Source organism: Cottoperca gobio, chromosome 12 (assembly GCF_900634415.1).
Source record: "Cottoperca gobio chromosome 12, fCotGob3.1, whole genome shotgun sequence".
In the NCBI taxonomy this organism is placed as follows: domain Eukaryota; kingdom Metazoa; phylum Chordata; class Actinopteri; order Perciformes; family Bovichtidae; genus Cottoperca; species Cottoperca gobio.
The window spans coordinates 14,210,807-14,230,565 of NC_041366.1; the positions used below are offsets into that span (position 1 = coordinate 14,210,807).

At 40.4% G+C, this 19,759-nt stretch overlaps 1 protein-coding gene across 1 annotated transcript in view; it reads left to right on the forward strand.

Annotated features, from left to right (window-relative positions):
• Positions 1–10,679, forward strand: part of ass1 (argininosuccinate synthase 1) — a 29,544-nt gene extending 18,865 nt beyond the window's left edge. The window contains exons 10-15 of the mRNA XM_029444269.1: positions 1,444–1,528; positions 2,348–2,412; positions 5,073–5,204; positions 7,147–7,303; positions 10,120–10,185; positions 10,295–10,679. Of these exons, the coding sequence (XP_029300129.1) occupies positions 1,444–1,528; positions 2,348–2,412; positions 5,073–5,204; positions 7,147–7,303; positions 10,120–10,185; positions 10,295–10,343 (554 nt within the window). The 3' untranslated portion in view covers positions 10,344–10,679. The remainder of the gene's footprint in view (positions 1–1,443; positions 1,529–2,347; positions 2,413–5,072; positions 5,205–7,146; positions 7,304–10,119; positions 10,186–10,294) is intronic.
• The last annotated feature ends 9,080 nt before the right edge of the window (positions 10,680–19,759 follow it).

A 19,759-nucleotide genomic window follows, 5' to 3' on the forward strand; every position in this document is an offset into this window, starting at 1 on the left:
TTAATCTGCAGGTTTTTTTGCACATGCGCATGAACACACAAACACTCAGTGGCGTAAAAAAAAATCTCGGCGCTAAAGAGAGTATGGGTAACAAAGCTGCGTGTGTAATTGAATTAGGAAAAGGCCTGCCCACGATTTCACAGCTTTCAAATGAGCAGGGCCTTTGAATTTATTAGCCTTTCTCACCACCTCCTTTTGTAATGGTTTTTACTTTTAGCTGACGACTATTGATTTCAGGGACTGGGATAATGAGCACTTGTCAGCAGATTTGATCAACTCTTTGCTGTTTTTTGTCATTCATTAGTTTCTGAAAAGCAATTTGCTTAAACTGTTAATTAACTGCGTTATGGGTACATTTGTGTTCTTTGTGGGTTATGTGTTGATTGATTAAATGAATCTTGGTAAAAAATCACTTTAATCTTTGCTCTTTGAGAAGCTTAACACAATTAATGAATTTAATTGCTATTTCATTAGCATTTTGTTCTAGTAGGGAAGGATACCATAGACATTTAATCGGGTGTGTTTTTGTTTTACCTATAAACATTCAAAATGACCCGTTTCAAATACAGCTTTGTGTTTTTAAAGGCTGTATTTCTGATAATAATATAATTTATTTGGCAACAACAAAGGCAATCAGAAACAAACTATCAAACCTAATGCTGGAGGAACTGAGTGAGATTAAAAAGAATTATATCCAAGAATAAGTGCTACCAACAATTTGATTTTACTGTTGAGTCTCATAACACAATAATTAGCCTGCTGTGTTGTATGAATTCCTTTAACCTCTTATCCAGGTAATTGGTTGCTTTTCTCTCTGTTTTCAATGCTTCATGTGTATATTTCTAGTAGGAATATTCACTGCTTTAATTAAAAGATTCTAACGGCACAAACGGCACAAACGGCACAGGTAACTGTCGTATACTACTGGTATTTTTTCCCACATAAGTGAAAAATATCACGCATCCAAAAATAATTTTCACCAACGTAATGCATGACACTGAAAGCTATGAAAATGTTCTTGTAATATGTTTAAGTAAACGGGCAGAATAGGGTACAACATAACCGCTATCTGCTTTGCTGCAGTTGTTTTTCTTTGTTCTGTTCAGGAAATTATTTTCTATTACTTTCTATCAACATACAAAGAAAAGGTTACATTAATTGTCGTTTCAGTTTTTAAATCTCTCCAACACAAATATTTGAATTTATTTTTAAATGATCGGGACGATGCAATTAAACATACAGAGTATGAAACTGATGTGTTGCTCAGTTTAGAGCTATTTTTGTTCCTGCATTGCTTTATTTTGACTAACACTATCTGACAGATGAGTCACAAGTACATTTTAAGTCGTATAAATCAAAGGTTATAAACGGTGAGGTTTATTTTTATGTTATTTATATGTGGTACATATCTGTAATTTAAGAAAAACTGTTTTTCCCCTTTAGGAGTACCTGTAAAGGTGACCAATGAGAAGGAAGGCAAATCCAAGGACTCTCCACTGGATATCTTCATGTACCTCAATGAGATTGGGTGAGCATTTGTCTAATGTCGGCAAAGCTTTTACCTTCCATGTATGATTTGTTCATCATTATGTAAGTGTTCCCAGAGGTGGAGCAGTGGTTAAGTGCACCACCTTTGTTTGTCGCTGCCGGCCTGGGATCAAATCCCACCAGAGTTTTCTCTCTCGTGTCTCCTCCACTCCGTCTCCCTCGCTGCTTTCCTTACTGTCCGCATAAATGAGAAGTACTCGAGGTGAGCGGACTGAGGAAAAATCAGTTTTCTCTACCGCTATTGAGCTTTGAGATTGTTCCAGATGAGGATTTTCTTTTCTTTTTTTAGGGAAAATTGTCATCAACTTTACACATTTGTATTGAGTTTTCTGAGGCATCTTTTTAAGTTAATGCTGCCTCTTCGTTACATGCATCACAAACTACTTTGTAACATTTGTAGATCTGAATTAATGGCAGGGAATTCATTTCCATTGTGAAGGTAAAATAGTTTTTCAGCTTTGATACTCAAAATATTATATTCCAGGAGAGGAGATGATAAATAAAATGAGTTGTTTGTAGAAGATGCCTTAAATAATGCTCACAGGTCTGTGGGAATATCATGTGGAGAAAAATTGTAACAACGGTATAATTTCTTTATTTCTTCTCCTCGCTGCTGTGTTGTTTTGCTCTTTATTAATTTGAATGTTTAATATTGTGTTGTTTATTAAGAGATTATCATGTTTTTGACTAGCAGGGAAATTAAGATGCCTTCATATGTGCGCTAATCTTATTCAAGGTGAATTACTGTATAAGTGTGTATCCACTGAAAGGTGTTTGGCTCTCCTTGTCTTTCTCTTAGTGGAAAGCACGGCGTGGGCCGGATTGACATCGTAGAGAACCGTTTCATTGGCATGAAGTCCCGAGGTAAGGAATTAAAAATTAGATTTATTTTCTGACATTTCTGACAGTTTTTCTTTTGTGCCAAATTAGTCTGACAAGCTTCCTCACTTACAAACAGTGATATACGCTGTAGTTCGTAGTCAGACATATTTGCACTTACTCTGAAACACTCAATATTTTAATTTTACAGCCATTCAAAAGCTTTCCTTTCAGTATCCTGGGCTTTCATGCAATTTTCAGTTATTTTACATGACTGCTTTTTGTATTCCGCTTCTATAAAAGCGAGCTGGATGACACAAACACACTCTCCTCAAAGGAAATGTTTTCCTCTGGTTCACCTGGAATCACAGCCACTGAAGTTATTTTCATTCCCTTATGCATGCACACACATACAGAAAACTCACACACTGCGAACATAACGGCACACATGCTCCACTGGATACACACAAATACTCAGTCAATCACATATGTGCGCATGCAGTCGCACTGCGATTTTTTTGTCTCTTTATCTCTGGTATCAATGGGCAACTTGAAAAGCTCTACATGTGTTACCGCAGCTAATGTACAAGGGCAGTGAGCTGTCCTGGCCTTGTATGACGCACGCTCCTTTTCCCCCCATATGTTCTATGATTGGCAAATTGACTGGCCAACAGACTTGTAGCTGTGGCGCAACTTGGCAGGTAGAAATTGGAAAATGGGAAGCCCACTTTTCTCTCCCCTCGACTGAACAAAAGATCAAAGCTTTTTCCTCCACTGAAGCAATCGGAAGAGGTGGAGCACGAGGTGTCCAAGTGGTTGAATAACTACCATCAAGTGTACATATTGGTCTCCTCTGAACCGGCAGTCGCGTTAGCACAATAGATGATGGGAGGGATTGAATGGACACATGTCATACCTATTTGTGGGCAGGGAGGCGCGGGGCATTTAAATGGTTTGTCAAGAATGTTGTCACTGTGCTACAAAACATTCAACAGCCCCGTGTGCCAGACTAACATTTCCCACCTATCACAGTGCTGTCAGGCCTCTGACCTGTGCACCAGGGATGGCATTAGCTGAGGTGTACCTATCAAAAGCAGTCGGAAATGGCTGTGTCTTTTGATAATGAACGGGCTGCCTCATGTCCAGTCCTTGTTGCGCTCAAACTAAAAAATAATTGTTGTTAAAAGCCCCCAAAATATATTTTTTTCTTCCATATCAAAACTTTTTATAGACAAATGTCCCTCTACTAAATGGCAAACTGTTTCACATTAGAATATACTCTATCCATTTTAAGATATTTATCTGCTTTTATTTACATGTGTTGCCTGTTTATGCTGGACTAACGGTGTTTTCCCAAAGGGTTAAAGGAGATCAGTTCAGGAAGAATTAATTCCTGACCTGGACCCCTTCAGGCCTGCAGCATGGTTAGCATGCCTGCAGTAACCGTATAAAAGATTAAAACCTCAGAAACCACTGGGGGTGTTGTCTCTTTAAGCTTAACTAAACTGCCACTGTTGGAGCTTACCCAGATAGCGTTTCATTGTTTGCAGCTCTCTTGATAAGCCAGCTCTCTTTTAGGGCACCTAAGCCAAGTTGTGTTGGAGGGCAGTTTTAACTTATTTATCTGATGGAGCCAGAGGAAATGTCCCTACCCTCTGTGGCCCTGGATCTCCAAAAAGCCACAAGCCATTCTAGCTCAGGTGGCAACCTTTTGAGGCTTTAGACAATTAGCAACATTGCTAAGCTCTGTTTTTGGCCGCCAGCACAAAGTAAGTGCTTCTCCATTTTCAGATCAGGAACAGTGCTGTAGTATTTGGGGTCGTACAGATTTGAGCTCCGCTGCAGCCGCTCCAGATTGGAAGAGATTAAATGGCATTCGACTGTTAATTCTCATAAAATTGTTGTTTAAAAAAAAAAAAAAAAAAAAAAAACCTTTTGTTGGCTGAAGTGAAGTATCTGTTTGGCAGTAAATCAAAAAAACATGACTATCATTCAAATTGACAGATGATGTGAGGGACCATGTGTTGGACGGGGAAACAACACTCTGTTTTTCACAATTTCAGCTCTCACAAAAATGGATGTTATTTCTAAAGCTCCTATTTCTGTTGTCAAATCTGTCTGGTAGCGCTACCACTGCCCTCCTTTTTGTATTAGCTGACATTTGAGTGACAGCTTCATTTCTCCTGTCATCTACCTCAGCTTTTCTCCCCTCACCCTCCCTCCCTGTCCAGAGGGGGTAAATTGCAGGGTAGGCAGAGCTCTGGTCCAGGCTCCAGGCTGGCAGGGGCCTCCTACCCTGTCATTTACCCAGGACAGGCTCATCCATGTTTTGTGAGCACTGTGAAGGCCTGTCTGTCAGACGGCTGATGGCTAATAGAGGTGTTTGCTTGTAGTTAGTTTAAATAAACAGGGCTTGTAGCTTATGTTCCTATGAATGGCCTCTGATGATGATGATGAAGGTGCTGCTTGTTGTAATAAAATTATGGGATGTATTGGAGAAAAGTACGTGTACTATCGCAGTATGTTTGCCACAATTTCCTATCATTTAAGTCTCAAAAGTTAATTGCCACACAAGATATTATGTTGAATATTTGAGGTGCATGCATCTCCTTACTGAACTGTTAGATCCTGTTCAGAAAACGTGGCCTGCTATGGTTTTTTTCAAATATTCATTAATTTTGTTGATCTTTTTCTGTGTTTGTCAGGGATTTATGAAACGCCAGGAGGCACAATTCTGTTGCAGGCCCATTTAGACATTGAGACCTTTACCATGGACAAAGAAGTGCGTCGGATCAAACAGGGACTGGGGATCAAATTCTCTGAATTCATCTACAACGGTAAATCCCTACAATACATTTAGATGGTTTCACTTATTCTGTTACATGTATTGTCTTTTACTCCCCTTTTTCTATTTTAGTTGTGGTATTACTTTAAAGACAGGCATGTCGTATATTGATCTCAGGACAGGTAAGGCTACTTGGAAATACATGATCTGGCATTAAACATTAGAAACGCATCCAGAGTTACCGTCAGTTTTCCTAATTAGTTGAATTATGCCGTATTGTTCTCAAATTATAGCCTTTACAAAATTGCATGGGTGATCATCGCTGGTAGTTGTATGTGTCAGAATATGTGTGTCATTGCTGGTGTATAAGTAGTCCAAAAAGTCTCCAAGTTTATATCCCAACTGTGAAATGTCCCGCTCAGTATGCATCTATCACAAAGAAAAAAATAAAAGATCTGTATCAGGAGTTTAAAATTTGTTTTGGGGATACATTTATTTTTTAAAGTTTTTTGTTTTTTTTAAATGTGTCAATATATCATTTTTTATTTTTAAGACACCCAATTATCAATATAACTACCAGGCTCTAAAATCCAGTATCAGTCGGGCGATAGTCAGAAGGCTCAAAATCTCTTTATATAAGGTGTGTGAGAGAGAGAGAGAGAAAGATTTTCTCAGCTCGAGTGTCTTAATCATCCCTTCTGCTCAGTCTCCAGTCCCCTGCACCTTCATCCACATAATAGGATCAGTGCCATTAGAGACTGACTACTAGGCCACTTCAGTTATACCCTCCAGAGACAGGAAACACACACACACACACACACACACACACACACACACACACACACACACACACACACACACACACACACACGCGTATAAAGGTGCTACCTTCAGAAGCAGGGCAGAGATTAAACCCATTGTGGGTTTAAATCATTAATAACTCTGCAGACGGTTGGCAGTGGGGCTTATGTTAACCATCCACCTGTCCTGCATCTGTTTTGCATAAATACGTCACTATTTAGCCAAACAAATTTTCATTAGAAAATTTTGAGCAATTAGGGGTAGTGCAGTACAGATGCAGCATTTGACTAGTGGAAGTAAACGGAAGCGAAGAGTCAAGGAGAAGCTTAACCTATTTAGAAAGATTTAATAAAAATGAATTGAGAACTTATTAATGGTTTATGGCATTTAGTAAATTAAAAACGCCAAACATTTTCAACATCTTAAATGCAAGCAAAGCAGGCAAATAACTGCTTGCTTTTCCTGGTTTCATATTATTTAAAATGACAAATGGTCATTATTTAAAGTAAAAACCTCTTTAGGATGAAAGGTATTTGTCATAATTTAATTGATTAATCGATAATGAACATTGTTGTTACTGAAATCTCCCCAAACAAATCAACATACAGAGACACTCGCAGCGACATGTAGACAGAACTAACATGGAAATAAAATAGTCTGCTCTAAAAGAAGCTGCGCACCCTGTGTTCAATTGTGATGTTGGACACCTCGTGCCAATCCAGAGAAATGAAAGCAGGGAAGGATTGTGTCTTTGAACATGGCCAGATGATGAGGTGGAGGTCAGCCGCTGATGAGAGGAGGCCCCCTGCTGAGTGGGGCGTGCCTGACCTCTGAACATATACAGACACATCTCTCGCCCATCTGTCTCAGAGATTGAAGGGCCAGGTCAGTGAAACGAGACAAAAGAAAGGGGTGTATGAACTTCACCTGGAACAGAAATGAGACCAAAGCACAGAAAGAGTTGCAGCTCATGAAAGAGGAAAGTGTGGGCATCACACACACCCCTGTGGATCCTGTTGCTAATGGAGGATTTACAGAGGAGGAGCCTCTTTCTCCACTTCTCCATCCTGTATATTGTTTTGTTTTTTTCCTATTGTCCAATTGATAACATTTATAATAAAAAGGCATATGACCTAAAACCTTGTTTTTAAACAAACCTTTACCATACTTGTGTGTTATGTTGTCCACCTCAGGTTTCTGGTACAGTCCGGAGTGCGAGTTTTTGCGATATTGCATTGAAAAGTCCCAGGCGAACGTGGAGGGCAAAGTACAGCTGTCTGTCTTCAAGGGTCAGGTCTACATCCTGGGACGAGAGTCACCCAAGTCCCTTTACAATGAAGAGTTGGTCAGGTAAGAGAGGACATCATTTCATTGTTTGTGTGTCTGTGTTCCCACTGGTCCTCAAAATCCTTGAAGGTTTTTGAATTTGAAGAAACAAATTAGTAATTGAAAGTGCTTAAATGTATATATTTTATACAAGAATAGACATTGACGTGCGTGCGTGCGTGCATTTATAAAACAGAAGTAGCCATGTGTCAGTGAATCAAAGTGTGTGCTTGTTCTTGACAGCTGTGTTTGGCTGCTCAGGGCACAGTGCAGCTATTCCACATGTTCACCAATCAGCCTGTTGTTAGGTCAGCTTGCCCAAGTTCTCTTATGACCTCTACATCAACATATTAAACCGACCCTGCCACACAAAGACATCAGAGAAGTGTCAAGCTCAGTTCCTGGAGGGCAGACCCGACCCCAGCCCCGCCTACTGCACCCCCCTGGCCTCTTAGCTGCGGTAACAGTGGGTTTGTTCAGGAGGTTGACCCTCGATGCCCTCTGGTCAGGCTCAGCACTGACCAAAGTAAAAAAAAAAAAAGCATATGCCTCTCCATCTCCACTTCAGTCACACACACTTCAGTTGTACCCTAGTCTGAGAGCTAATGGTGTTTTCAGCCAGAGGAGAGAGATGATTTCACTGGGCTTTTAAGAAGAAAGTAACTGGGAGTCAGGCAAATTAAATGCAACAGCAATGTTTCTTTCCTGAAATCATGACCTGGTTACTCAAGATAATCCACAGACCGTGTCGTGAGCAGTTAAATGTAGGAACTATTTTCTTTCTAACCAAATACACCCACCAACCGTATCACCGCTCAGAAGGAAGCATGTGTCTACTCATGGACGAGAGGCTTGTGCTCATTGTTGGCGGGTGTAGTTCAGTAGAAAGCGCTTTGAGCACCACAACCCGAGTGCCATCACGTTCCATTTTATACATCTAGATTGATAAATGGCACTAAATGTAAAAGGAACTTTTGATTTTTTTGGGTGAACTGTCCCTTTAACACGTATTTTATTTGCGTATTGCTCCGTCTCATTCTTTGTGAGTATTCTGTTTTGAGTGAAACATTAATAACTAAAGTGCTGAGTCACTCAAGATAAATTACGACTCATCCGTCTTTCAACCAGTCAGTTGCTAAGAAACTCTCACTGATGAAGGCTTGTGTTCTCAGTTCAACACCTGACTTTGTAGACACACATTTCTTATCTGGGACGACACACGAGTGTGACAGAGTGGTTGTGTTGCAGCATCACAAAGTCCTCGAGGCCCCTGACAGATGGGCGCAGTGGTTCCTCACAACTTTATACCATCCTAATGGAGAACACCATTTTCAAATAACAACATGATTTATTTATATAGACTCATCGCTGTACAGGAAACATGATTGAAAGACATGTTTTCTAAACAAGAACAATAAATAAGGATATATATATATATTTAACTTGAACTAATCAATAAAAAATGTGGATTTGGCCGACGTGCTTTAAACTGCTGACCATGTCATTTTTCTCAGTTCATTTCCTGATGACAGCGCTCTACTGTCCACAAAATATGTATGAATAGTACATAAGATTGTATTTTAATGTGCGGTACTTTATCATGGTATACATAATATAATCCAGTTTAAGATATATTTTTGGTTTTGATACAGTATTTGTGGTTTATCAAAACTTCTACAGTACCATTGTATAAATACATATACGTACTGTACCTGACGGTGATACACCTGGAAGCTGCAGTTTCTTAAACACACACACTTATTTGCTACTACACGACCTGCCACAATCACACACACACACACACACAGACCAGATTAGGCATGAAGCCCCCGCTGACATCCTGTTGGCTCTCCACGGGCAACAGTAAACGGCGTCATTAACACAGTGGTAATGCAGCCCATCACCGCACCAATCTGAGGGAGAAATGTCACCCTCCTCGCTTGTCCGCTGGCTCCACTCTCAATTAGACTGCAGGGTTTCTTAAAGGAATACACAAAATAACACGCACGCACACACACACACACACACACATTCTTTAAAACCACTCACTCATAATGGTGTTCAGGTGCCGGTTGGGAGCCTTGTATTGAGAGTTGATGATTTAGTTGTCGGTCTTTCTTTTTATAGTGTTTATCCTATTATTTGTTGGCAATTTCCTCTTTTGCTAAGTGCTTTTGAAGAACGAGTGCAAGCTGTACATTGGGAGTTGGGGTGTCGTAGGGAGGAGAGGACGCGGTGAGGGAGTGTATTAAGCACTGCAGGTAGAAACTGCTGTAATTACACAGCACACGGACACTCTTTGTGAGGCATTCGCACACTCTAAGACGACATGACCGCCTCAACAACATAGAACACCCAACACAAGTTATAGATATGAGGTTTTATTTAGAAGTGGATAAACTGGAAGACAGAAAAATTAGATTAGAAAATCCTTTTGACGCTTAGCTCAGAATTGATATGATGGGATTGTTTTAAAATGGGTTGTGTGTCTGTTGTGTGCTTGTGTACATGAGCGTGATTTCATTCTGCAGATATTGATTCACTGTTATTCAGGACCAACAATGCTAAAGAGGAGCATTCAAACGAAAATCGATCAGGACATCATTTCAAAAGCGCAGATTATCAATGATCCAGTTATCCCAGTAGATGATGAGGCTCCTATCTCAGATGTTTACTGCAATGATGGCAAACATTTCAATCGTTTTGTTAGCACAATATCCTGTCACTTTTCCCTTCAGTTCTTCGTCGCTCTTGAGCAATGTTTTCCTCCAACCTCGAATTTGAAGATTGGCCTCTGTTGACTCACTTGCCTTTTTATTTTTTTACTTTTTTTACTCCAGCATGGACGTGCAAGGAGACTACGACCCATGTGATGCCACAGGATTCATCAAAATTAATGCTGTCAGGTTAGTATCCCATTACCAACAGCAGCTAACAAAACAGTTAAAAATGTACAGCCCTTATACTTGCACTTACTTCCGTCTTATTCGTTGTCCTCTTTGTTCTCCTCGACAGGTTGAGGGAACACCATCGTTTGCAGGGCTTCTCCAGCGCCAAGAAGTAATTGTCGCAGCCCAGTAAACCATCTCTCTTCCCTCTGCTCTCCGCCGTCTTAAGCAGTAGTAGGTTTAGAGTTTGTGCCTTTTTGCCTTATTGTCGACTGTTAGTTATATTCAGAGTATCTGGCACACTAGACTCTGTACTGTAAAACCGTAATGTCTCTTCAGTGGGGGAAGAAAGGTGTAGAAATGTAATAACATGATAGGTACATAGTTACAGATGATCATTAGCTTTGTTTGTGGGTGAGCATGTAGTATGTATTTTTATTTAATTTTTTCTTCTGCAATACAAATATTTGAACTAGGATCTTTGTTTCAGAAATAAAATGGAGTGAATTGTGTTTTTTCTTCCTCGGCTCTTTTCTCAATTCGTTACAGAAAAAAAACAAAACATTTATTATCAGTTTATATGCAAAGACTGGAGTTACAAATCATCCCCTGAATGTGTTGGTGATTAATAGTTTAGTCTTTGGCAGACGGCCTATTTGTTATTATCTGCCTGTTTAACTCTCGGGGCTGTATAGTCACTGCCCCGTGAAGATTGCAGGGCAGCAAGTACACTGGATTATATTTACAATATGTAGATGGAGCGGTGTGTATGAGTTGGGCACAGGCGAGAGTCGACATGGTGGCTCGCTGATGGCCGCTTGAGCAGAAGTGATCACGCTATTTCTGAGCTCAAATGGCACAAGTCAGATGGAAAGAAAAGCAATTGGCCACATATGCATATTTCCCTGCACCACATGGGGTCGCCGGGCTCAGAGGAAAGGGGGAGAAGCATTTTAAAGACTTGTTCACATTTTCTTTCTTTTAAATGTATAAACCTGGTATGGATGTGCAGGATTTCTCAGACTCACTTATTGTCCTAAAAACATTTTTCAATATGAGGAACTGTGTGACCGTAAGGATACACTTTAGACTTTAATGCACAATAACATCAGTCAGTCAAACATTTTAAATTGAAAGTAGCAAAATAACAATTCCATGACAGCTACACAAACAACGACGATGATGATGATGATGATGAATGATGTGTTGCGATTAGAAAGTGTGTCAGCTTCTAAAGCAGTCTGACAATCAGCACTTTCAACTGATGTAACAACCAAAGGGTCAAAGAGCTCTGATACTAGATGCACAAATTGCACGTTTATCAGTCACAAACTGCAAAGTCATTTTAAGTGGCAGGGCAAACTTTTAAAAACCATAACCCTTAGAAATAATATCAAACAAACTAATACAACGTGTTAATCAGTGAGCTTTGGGGGTTGCTGGTAGGATTTAGTTACCTCGGGTTGGCTGTGTTTCCCTGCTTCCTCTCATGTTAAACTAAAGCTAACGGACCCTCGGTCCTAGCTTCATATTCAACGTACACACATGAGAGTAATTTTGATCTTGTCAAACTCTCTGCAAAAAAGAAAAGGGAATAAGATAACTTTTCCTTTTTAATTTAAAATAATGTAAGCTTCCTGTGCAGGAAATGTACAGAATGAGTTAACTCTTTGGTGCACTGCTCCATCATAACTGTCACTTAGTCAGAGATTAATGCATTAGTGTTTTTTTCTGAACACTTAATGGAAGTCAAACCTTGTTCACGGAAAGTTTTGAACATGTAGTTTTCACTTTCTTAATCCCTCGAACAAATAGAGGCTTTTCTTATCTAAATCCCATTGTAGAGTTCAGTGTATTCACAAGAGCAATTTCAGAGACAATGAGGAACGTGTTTTACGTTCATATATTGTTAAATGTTGAAATAATTTCCCCTACATTATTCTCCACACTTAAGTCTGCAGGACAGCAGCTGTTTCTGTGCGCACTGCTCCCCGAGCCCCACTCCTGAAAGATGTCGGTCCTGCAATGAAGTGCTGGGTACGGTGTGGACCTCAAGGTGGAGTCCACAGGCACAGGAGACCCCCCGCCACGTCTAATGGGCAGAGAGGGATCCTCGGACCCTTTCAGTCCTGCAAGAGCCCCTCAGCCCCCGCTCAATTACACGACAGGCGTCTCAGTCTTTGCTTGGTCAATTACCAGCCAGCCCCTGCATTTACTGTCGGGCGCACACAGGTTGCAAGATAATCAGTGTCCAAAATTGCCCGGTTAGAATGAAGGGCTGGAGAGGTATTCAGATTAGTCAGTCAAGCTGAAGGGGAGGTGGCAGGGATGGTGACAGCTATCAATCTCAATCTGGCTTCAGTGGTTGCAGGGGGAGGATTGTGGTGACCTTTCAGCTTTGTTTTTTGGAAAGATATGATCCAGAGAAATCTTTACTGATGCGATGGGTGTCTTGTACGATGTTTGTGTTTCGGTTTACGAAAAAGATGATTTTTGTATGTGAGGTCCATTTTGGGCTTTAAGCACAGACTTTTTTTTTTAAGTAACCATCGCTGGCTGTGCATGTATGTGGGCGCCTGGACACACATCCTCTTACCCCACTCGTATACCACATCTCATATTCCCTCCACCTTCCTCTCCCTCCTACCTGTCTCCCAGCCAGCCAGGTATGAAAACTAGCTGACACCTGACCAAGGGAATTAATCATCCTTGACCCTGGACCAATTACCCCTCATTACCCACTCTGTGTCCACCTCTCAGGGGAGAGCCGTGTAACAATAGCGCAACATGAAAGTTGGCAGCGTCACAGGACCGAGCCCTAATGGACAGTCCTGTGCGACCGTGTCTCCTCAGGAGTCCAGGTCGACTAACCTTCAAGTCCTTGTCACTCTCAGACGGCACACGTACAAAGGAGGCTATTGTTCCGGGTCAGGGTCTGTGACCTCTTGAGATGAAGTGCACAGGGCCGTCGGCGGTAAAGAGGGCAGCCATGCCGGAAATGGAAGCTTCGAGGTTTGACGGAACAAGAAAGTGTACAGACACTTGATTTTAAGACGTTTGGTGCCACTTTGAGAGACACTTTCATAAATGGTTTGTGTGTTGAAACTAATAACTATTTGGTAATAATTCAGTTAAAATGTTAGAAATCCATCAATACATGCACCTGGGTTTCTCCCTTTTTTAGAAGTTTGCAGTTCTAAATATTGATAATTCATTAATAAAGGGTTTACGCACTAATTTGTTCAGACAGCAGCAGTAGATGTTAAAAACAAATAGTCAGTACATGGATTGTGGTCTGGTTCTTCACAGGCTCTCCAAGGTTATTTTCACAACCTGGCAACCCAAAATGTGTTCTTATTAATGCTAATATTTGATCTATAACTTGTAGAGTCTTACTGTAAACACCTCTCTAATATTCCCTTTTCTGGTTTGCCAATTCGCTATCTTTCAAATCACTCTTTTAAACACTTCTGTATGGGTTTAATTTGTTTTTGTTATCTTTGCATTTTATTAAAAAATTAGTTTATAATTATTAGTGTAATGTTTGTCTCATCTTTTCAGAAACCAAAGAACAAAACTGTGATTTTAGCCTGATGACCTCTCATTCATAGCCGAGGGATAAAAGAGCTTTCTCAACACGTGTAACTCAAACGTCACTAACATTGTAACTGCCAGCTTTTTACTCTGCAACAATGATATTCATTTGTGGCCACAAAAAGAAAGAATTACCTGAACAAAGCACGTCAGAATGTCTTTTACCCCTCAGAATATTTCGTGGTCATTCAATCTGTGCTCTTCAGCTACCTGTGTGTGTGGAAGAGGCTCCCATGTTCACTGACCTCTCCTCTTTAAACACAATGAGACAAGAACAATGACCATGGGGGGTTAATTACCGCCAATTAGACACAGAAGTGGCTCTGCTTCACTATGGTTTGAGTAACCCGAGCCCAGTGAGCTGTATCGAGGCTCCTTTGTAATGTCCGTCCCCTTGTCTCCATATATCCATTGAAAATTCTTTGAGCATTTGCTACTTTAACTTATTCTAAATTTCACTTAAGTACCTCAGGGTTGTCCTAATCAGATTTTCACTACACGATTATCGTGGGAAAAATAATTCACTATATTAATGGATATCAGAGGGGGGGGGGGGGTTTCCATGATATTATCATATGTGTATTATTAACATAACATAACCCACACAGCTACTCAGATCACTTGATTATCTTTTTATTAATGGCTTTCTACTTTTGTCTGTTTCTTTCCTCTTTTTTTTGCTTTCATAACTGTTGCATCATATTTTGTCCGTGCAGTGATGTTTCAATAAACTGTCAGTTGCTCCTTGTTTTCTGAACATTTGACTTAATGCTGCTTTACTGAGCAGGTAAAGGGTTAATGGACTGGTCTTCTGTGGTTTGTGCAGAAAGCTAATGGGCCTGGCAAAGATGATGTCACTCTCACTGCTCAGAAATGATGAGCAATTTACAGACCCTGGATACCATGCCAATAGTGTTGGCTTACTATTAATAAATTATTTATATTCATACTTTTTATATCCATCGGTAGCACTAAATGGAGTCGGATGAATGGTAATAACCAATATCATGATCAGCTTCCATTTTCTGCACTAAAATAGAAGTGTGAAGGATGTGAGGCTGAGTAAACAAACTGTTCTTAGTGTTGTAGCTGTGCTGCTGTGATTCTAAGCAAACCAGGGCAGAAGGGGAGTAGATATTTCCAGCAGTTGTTGGTGGTATTAATGAGTTAATTAATACTGTGGCTCAGATCACTACTTTGGTATAAATGCCTTTGACTTACTTGAACAGAGCTGATTTGTCCTAATAGCTGAAATGTCCACTTCATTCATACTCTTGAAACTTGATCTCTTGCTCCAACATGAAGAGACCATCTGTGAGGAAACATCCAAATAAAGCAGGATACACTTTGCCTTCCAGGCTAGCTAACATCCATGGATCCTGTGAGTGTGAGTGCAGTGTTTTTCCTTGATGTCGAAGCCTATTTTCTGGTGTCAAAGGACACCCATACACTGATGTCCTTAAGATCTATAGACAGATGGGGCCATTACGGTCAAAGCCCCTGGCTTTGTTTGGCCTGAGCCGGTGATGAAATATTGATGGAAAAATAGAAATATTTTGCCTGCTGCTCAATGTTGCCCAACTAAAAGGGTTAATGAGTGTGAAGAGTTCCCAGTCTCCTGTTACAGCCAAATGTAGCTCAACCACCCACTAACATTGACTAAACCAGCGTCTGCAGGCTCTATGGGGCTGACAATAATCTATAACCCTTTTCAAAACTGGATTAAGTTACCCTGTTATGGTTGCTCTAGTAGCTGTATCTTTAATGGGAACACTTATCTGACATTTTGGATATTGGGAAATATGCTTCTTGTCCTTCTTGCTGAGAGTTAGATGAGCAGAATGATACCACTATCAGGTTTATATGGTAAATTAAACCAACCGTCCGTTAGCTTAGCACAAAGACTGGAAAAGGTGAAACAGCTAACCCTCTCTGTCCAGAGGTTACATAATCTGTCTACCAGCACCTCTAAAGCTCACAAACTAACATGTTGTATCCGGTTTGTTTAATCCATACAAAAGGCAGTGTAAAAACAAGAAGGTTATGTGGCTGGCTGAACAGCAGTGTCAGTCTGACACTTGTCTGCAGACCGATCCTTTGGCAGCTGTTTAGACCTGTTGAGCCTGACGTCTGACACTTTGAAGCTGGACTAAAAATATAAATTGTCTCTTACTTGTATTAAATCAAAGCTTAATGCTAATCATACTGACAAGCTCACAATGATGATCCATCCAATTGTTGTTGAGACATTTCACAAATGTCTTGGTGGCAACAGAGGAAAAGTCATTAGGATTCATCCTCTGGGGTTCATGAATGTCTCTATGAGACTCTCTACTTCATGGCAACCCATCCAATAGTTGTTGAGATATTTCAGTCCGGACCAAAGTCCTGGAGCCACAAACAGAAGGACATTGCCATCTCTCCAGCCATGCCACTAGCATGGCTACAAAGCACCTTCACCATTACACCCTTCTCCACTTCCCAGGTCCTCTGAGACGGCAGCAGTAATGCAGCACGCTGATCTCAAATCAATAGATTTATCTCCCTCATTTGAAAGGGACTTGTCTACTGCCTTTCCCCTTCCCCTCCTCTCCCGGGGGTGTACTAGTGGGGTTTGTTTGCTGGCACACACTCTCATGTTCTTCGATCTGGTGATCTGCGAGGTGGTGAAAGGATGAGGGGCCTATCAGCTTCAAGGCGACCATCCTGGTAGCTTTGTCTTCCCCACTCTCAGTGAATCCCTTGGATGATCTAAATGTTTAATGCCGCTGGTTATTTGGTTGTTATGGCGTGTGTTATGATGGATAGTAATGCAGTGTAGCTTTTTTGGTGCCTGAATTACACCACAGGGTATGCAGGCTGTTTGGGTTGGGTGTTTAACTGGTCTTCATTAGTGAGCCTAGCAAATATATATATATATATATATATATATATATATATATATATATATATATATATATATATATATATATATGTCTTTTTTATGATTGAATGTTTATTGCTTTTACGATATCTGTCATGGCTTTCAGTCTGAAGGACCGACTTGATTTCAACACGCTTCCATAATATCCATATATGATGCACATGTATCACTTACTTGCTGAGTTGGGTTGATTGAAGGTGTAGGTTTGTGATGCAGCAGGCCGAATGAGTGAATGAATGAGTGGAGTGCATGTGAATGTGCAGTGTGTTACGCTTGTAACCGAATAAAGAAACTATAGTTCCATGCATGCAACAAACCCGCAGAAAGTGACGTTTTTTGTGTTTATAATGAAAAAGAAAAAAGCATTCATAGTAATAATTTGGAGCAACGAGGATGTGATAGAGTAGTAGGCTTGGTACTCCATATGTTCATAAAGTATGCAAAGTAATTTTTACACATTTTAACACAGTGCCTTTAAAGCACCACCCTGACACAGCTTCAGATTTGAGTTTGTGTGTCCTTTAAGTCACAACATAGCAACAAATAAAGCTGGCCAAGATCTGTGCACCTTTGTTTGCATGAAACGAGGAAGACTTGTTTTGCCTGGGTCTTGTGGATGTATTGCCACCTTAAAGTTGTTCCAACCGTACACTTTGGTAGAGCATTACTTGTCGCTTTGCACCTCACTGAATATGAACAACACAGCAGTAGGTGAGGGTTTTATGTTGAAAGCAGATTCAACACCAACAGAGTACCATCAAAGATAGATTCCGCTTTTAAAATGCCTCAGACCCCTGCAAACTGTGGGTTTAAAGTGCTGAAAAGAATCACAACACTGCTTTTCTTTGGATGAATAAAAAAAAAAACACTGTCCATCTCTGTAACTCTGCCTGTTGATGTGCTTTTATTTCTGTCATGCCTGGTGTTTGGATTTGAACTGTCAACCTTAAGAAACTCTTTTCTGTGGCTCGTTTTGTGGTCGCAGCAGAAGAATTACCTGCAAAAACACTCTTTGTCAGCTCACAGTGCCGAGAGCTCACAAACAAGACCATTTAGCTATTATTCCCTCTCAGTCGCAGAAACACGCTGCAAACATTTATCAAGGAAAATGGTTGGGCGACAGTGGGAGAGGAGGAAAATGGGACAGGTGGAGAGAGGGATGAAGGAAAGAGAAGGAGGAGGAGGGGGGAGGGGGGTTATTGGAGCTAGGGAGGGGTCATGGTGTCCCGGTGGAGAGAAATAGTGGAAAACATCCGTAATTTTCACCGCGGGATCCCATGTAATTGAGTCATTTAAAATACAGATACAGAGCTGAATCAAAGCAAAGTGGCTTGTGGAGGAGGAGGAGGAGGAGGAGGAGGAGGCTGCAAAGTAACATTGAAGAGAGGTAAAAACAAGTAGGTAGAAGTGTATGTCTCCTATTATTGGACAAAGCTGGTCTGTTTATCCTTTGCAACTGTCAATCTTCTCTCTCAAGACCGGATAAGATAAAATGAGAGAGACTTCATTGTCCTCCATCTATATACAGTGCAGTACAGTACATAGAAAATGAAATGATGGGTGCCCTGGTAGCTCACCTGGTAGAGCGGGCGACACATATGCAAATATATGTCCTTGCTGCAGCAGCCTGGAGTTTGAATCTGTCCCCTGGTCCCTTTTGCGTCCTCTCTCTCTCTCTCTCTCTCTCTCCCCTTTTCATAAATATAAAAAAGTAAAGTTGTTTGTCTATTTGTTACTCCTGCTTTCTGTTCTCTCAAAATGTTTTTTTTAATTTTGCAGTAAATGCACTTTTTATTTGTTCTCTCTTTTTGTTTTGTTATTTCAGTCTGTTGTTTTGTGATGCTGATATATAGAAATTTTATCATTTAATCTACACTTTTTTTTTTTTTACATTTCATATATTTGTCATTTATTTTACAGACAGATATTCAAATTTAGTTTGCATAGTTTCTATGTATATTCCTGAATTAGTGCAAGAGTTCAGACCATTTAAATAAATAAAAAACACAACTTAACAAAACAAAAATGAACTGCAGCTAGAACAATACATTGGAAACATGTGCTCTATTGGTGTGTTGTTGTAATTCAAGTTTATGGGTTGAGTTTTTAGAAATGATTTTAAAGATGCTACAGATTTGGCCTGTATTTTGTCCAATGTGTCTTTACAAATATGACAACTATGAAAATGTTAGAGACTTTTATTTCACCGCCACCCTCTGCATGAACAATGTGTTCATGAATGAAAGCTGTGCAGGGAGACTTCAGTGGTCTCTGGATGAAACACTATCCGTTTCTTGTATCCTGCCTTTAGAAATTCACGCCCATAGCAGAACCGTGGCAATTATAAAGCAATTACAGTTTCATGTGGCCCGGTCTTTTGAGATTGAGGAGGAGAAAGGAGGAGGTAAAAACTTAGTAGTCAAAAAGAGTAAGTGTGCCAATATTGATGTTCCTTTTTACTAAATGCTCGGTTGTCCAGCTGGGCATGTATTTCACTTGTCTGACCATAAATACATCACACTTGAAAAGAAAATGAAAAGAGAAGTGGATCAATTATTCAGAACATGTGATTTCTTGAACTTTTAAATCTTGAGAGACCGAAGAAGATACACTTCATTGACGACAGTGAACCCTGGGAACAAGAGTCTATTCTCTGCAGGACAATGACACAGAAAGCTGTGTGTGTGTGTGTGTGTGTGTGACACTTGATCAGCCTGCTACGGTACCCACAGCTCCACAGACATGCACAAACTTGGTCAACACTAACACAATTCCCACTGCTTGATTGGCATGACGCCAGAGACCCACACCTGCTTTAACTGCTTTTACTTTCTAGGCTGTTTGACCAGATGGTGGCTGAATTCATAATAACTATCTATATGCATCGTCTGGCTGTATATGACGACCACCACCGGACTTATCCTTTGATATCAGAGCTCTAGAATCATTTCCCAGCCACCTTGAATACATTGGACAGCACATGGTAGCAATATGTTAGCAGGGATCATACTTCAGTCATGGTAAATTGCAGGTCTTCATTGAGAGGTGCTGGTCTGGGAACAGCCTTCAGCTTCC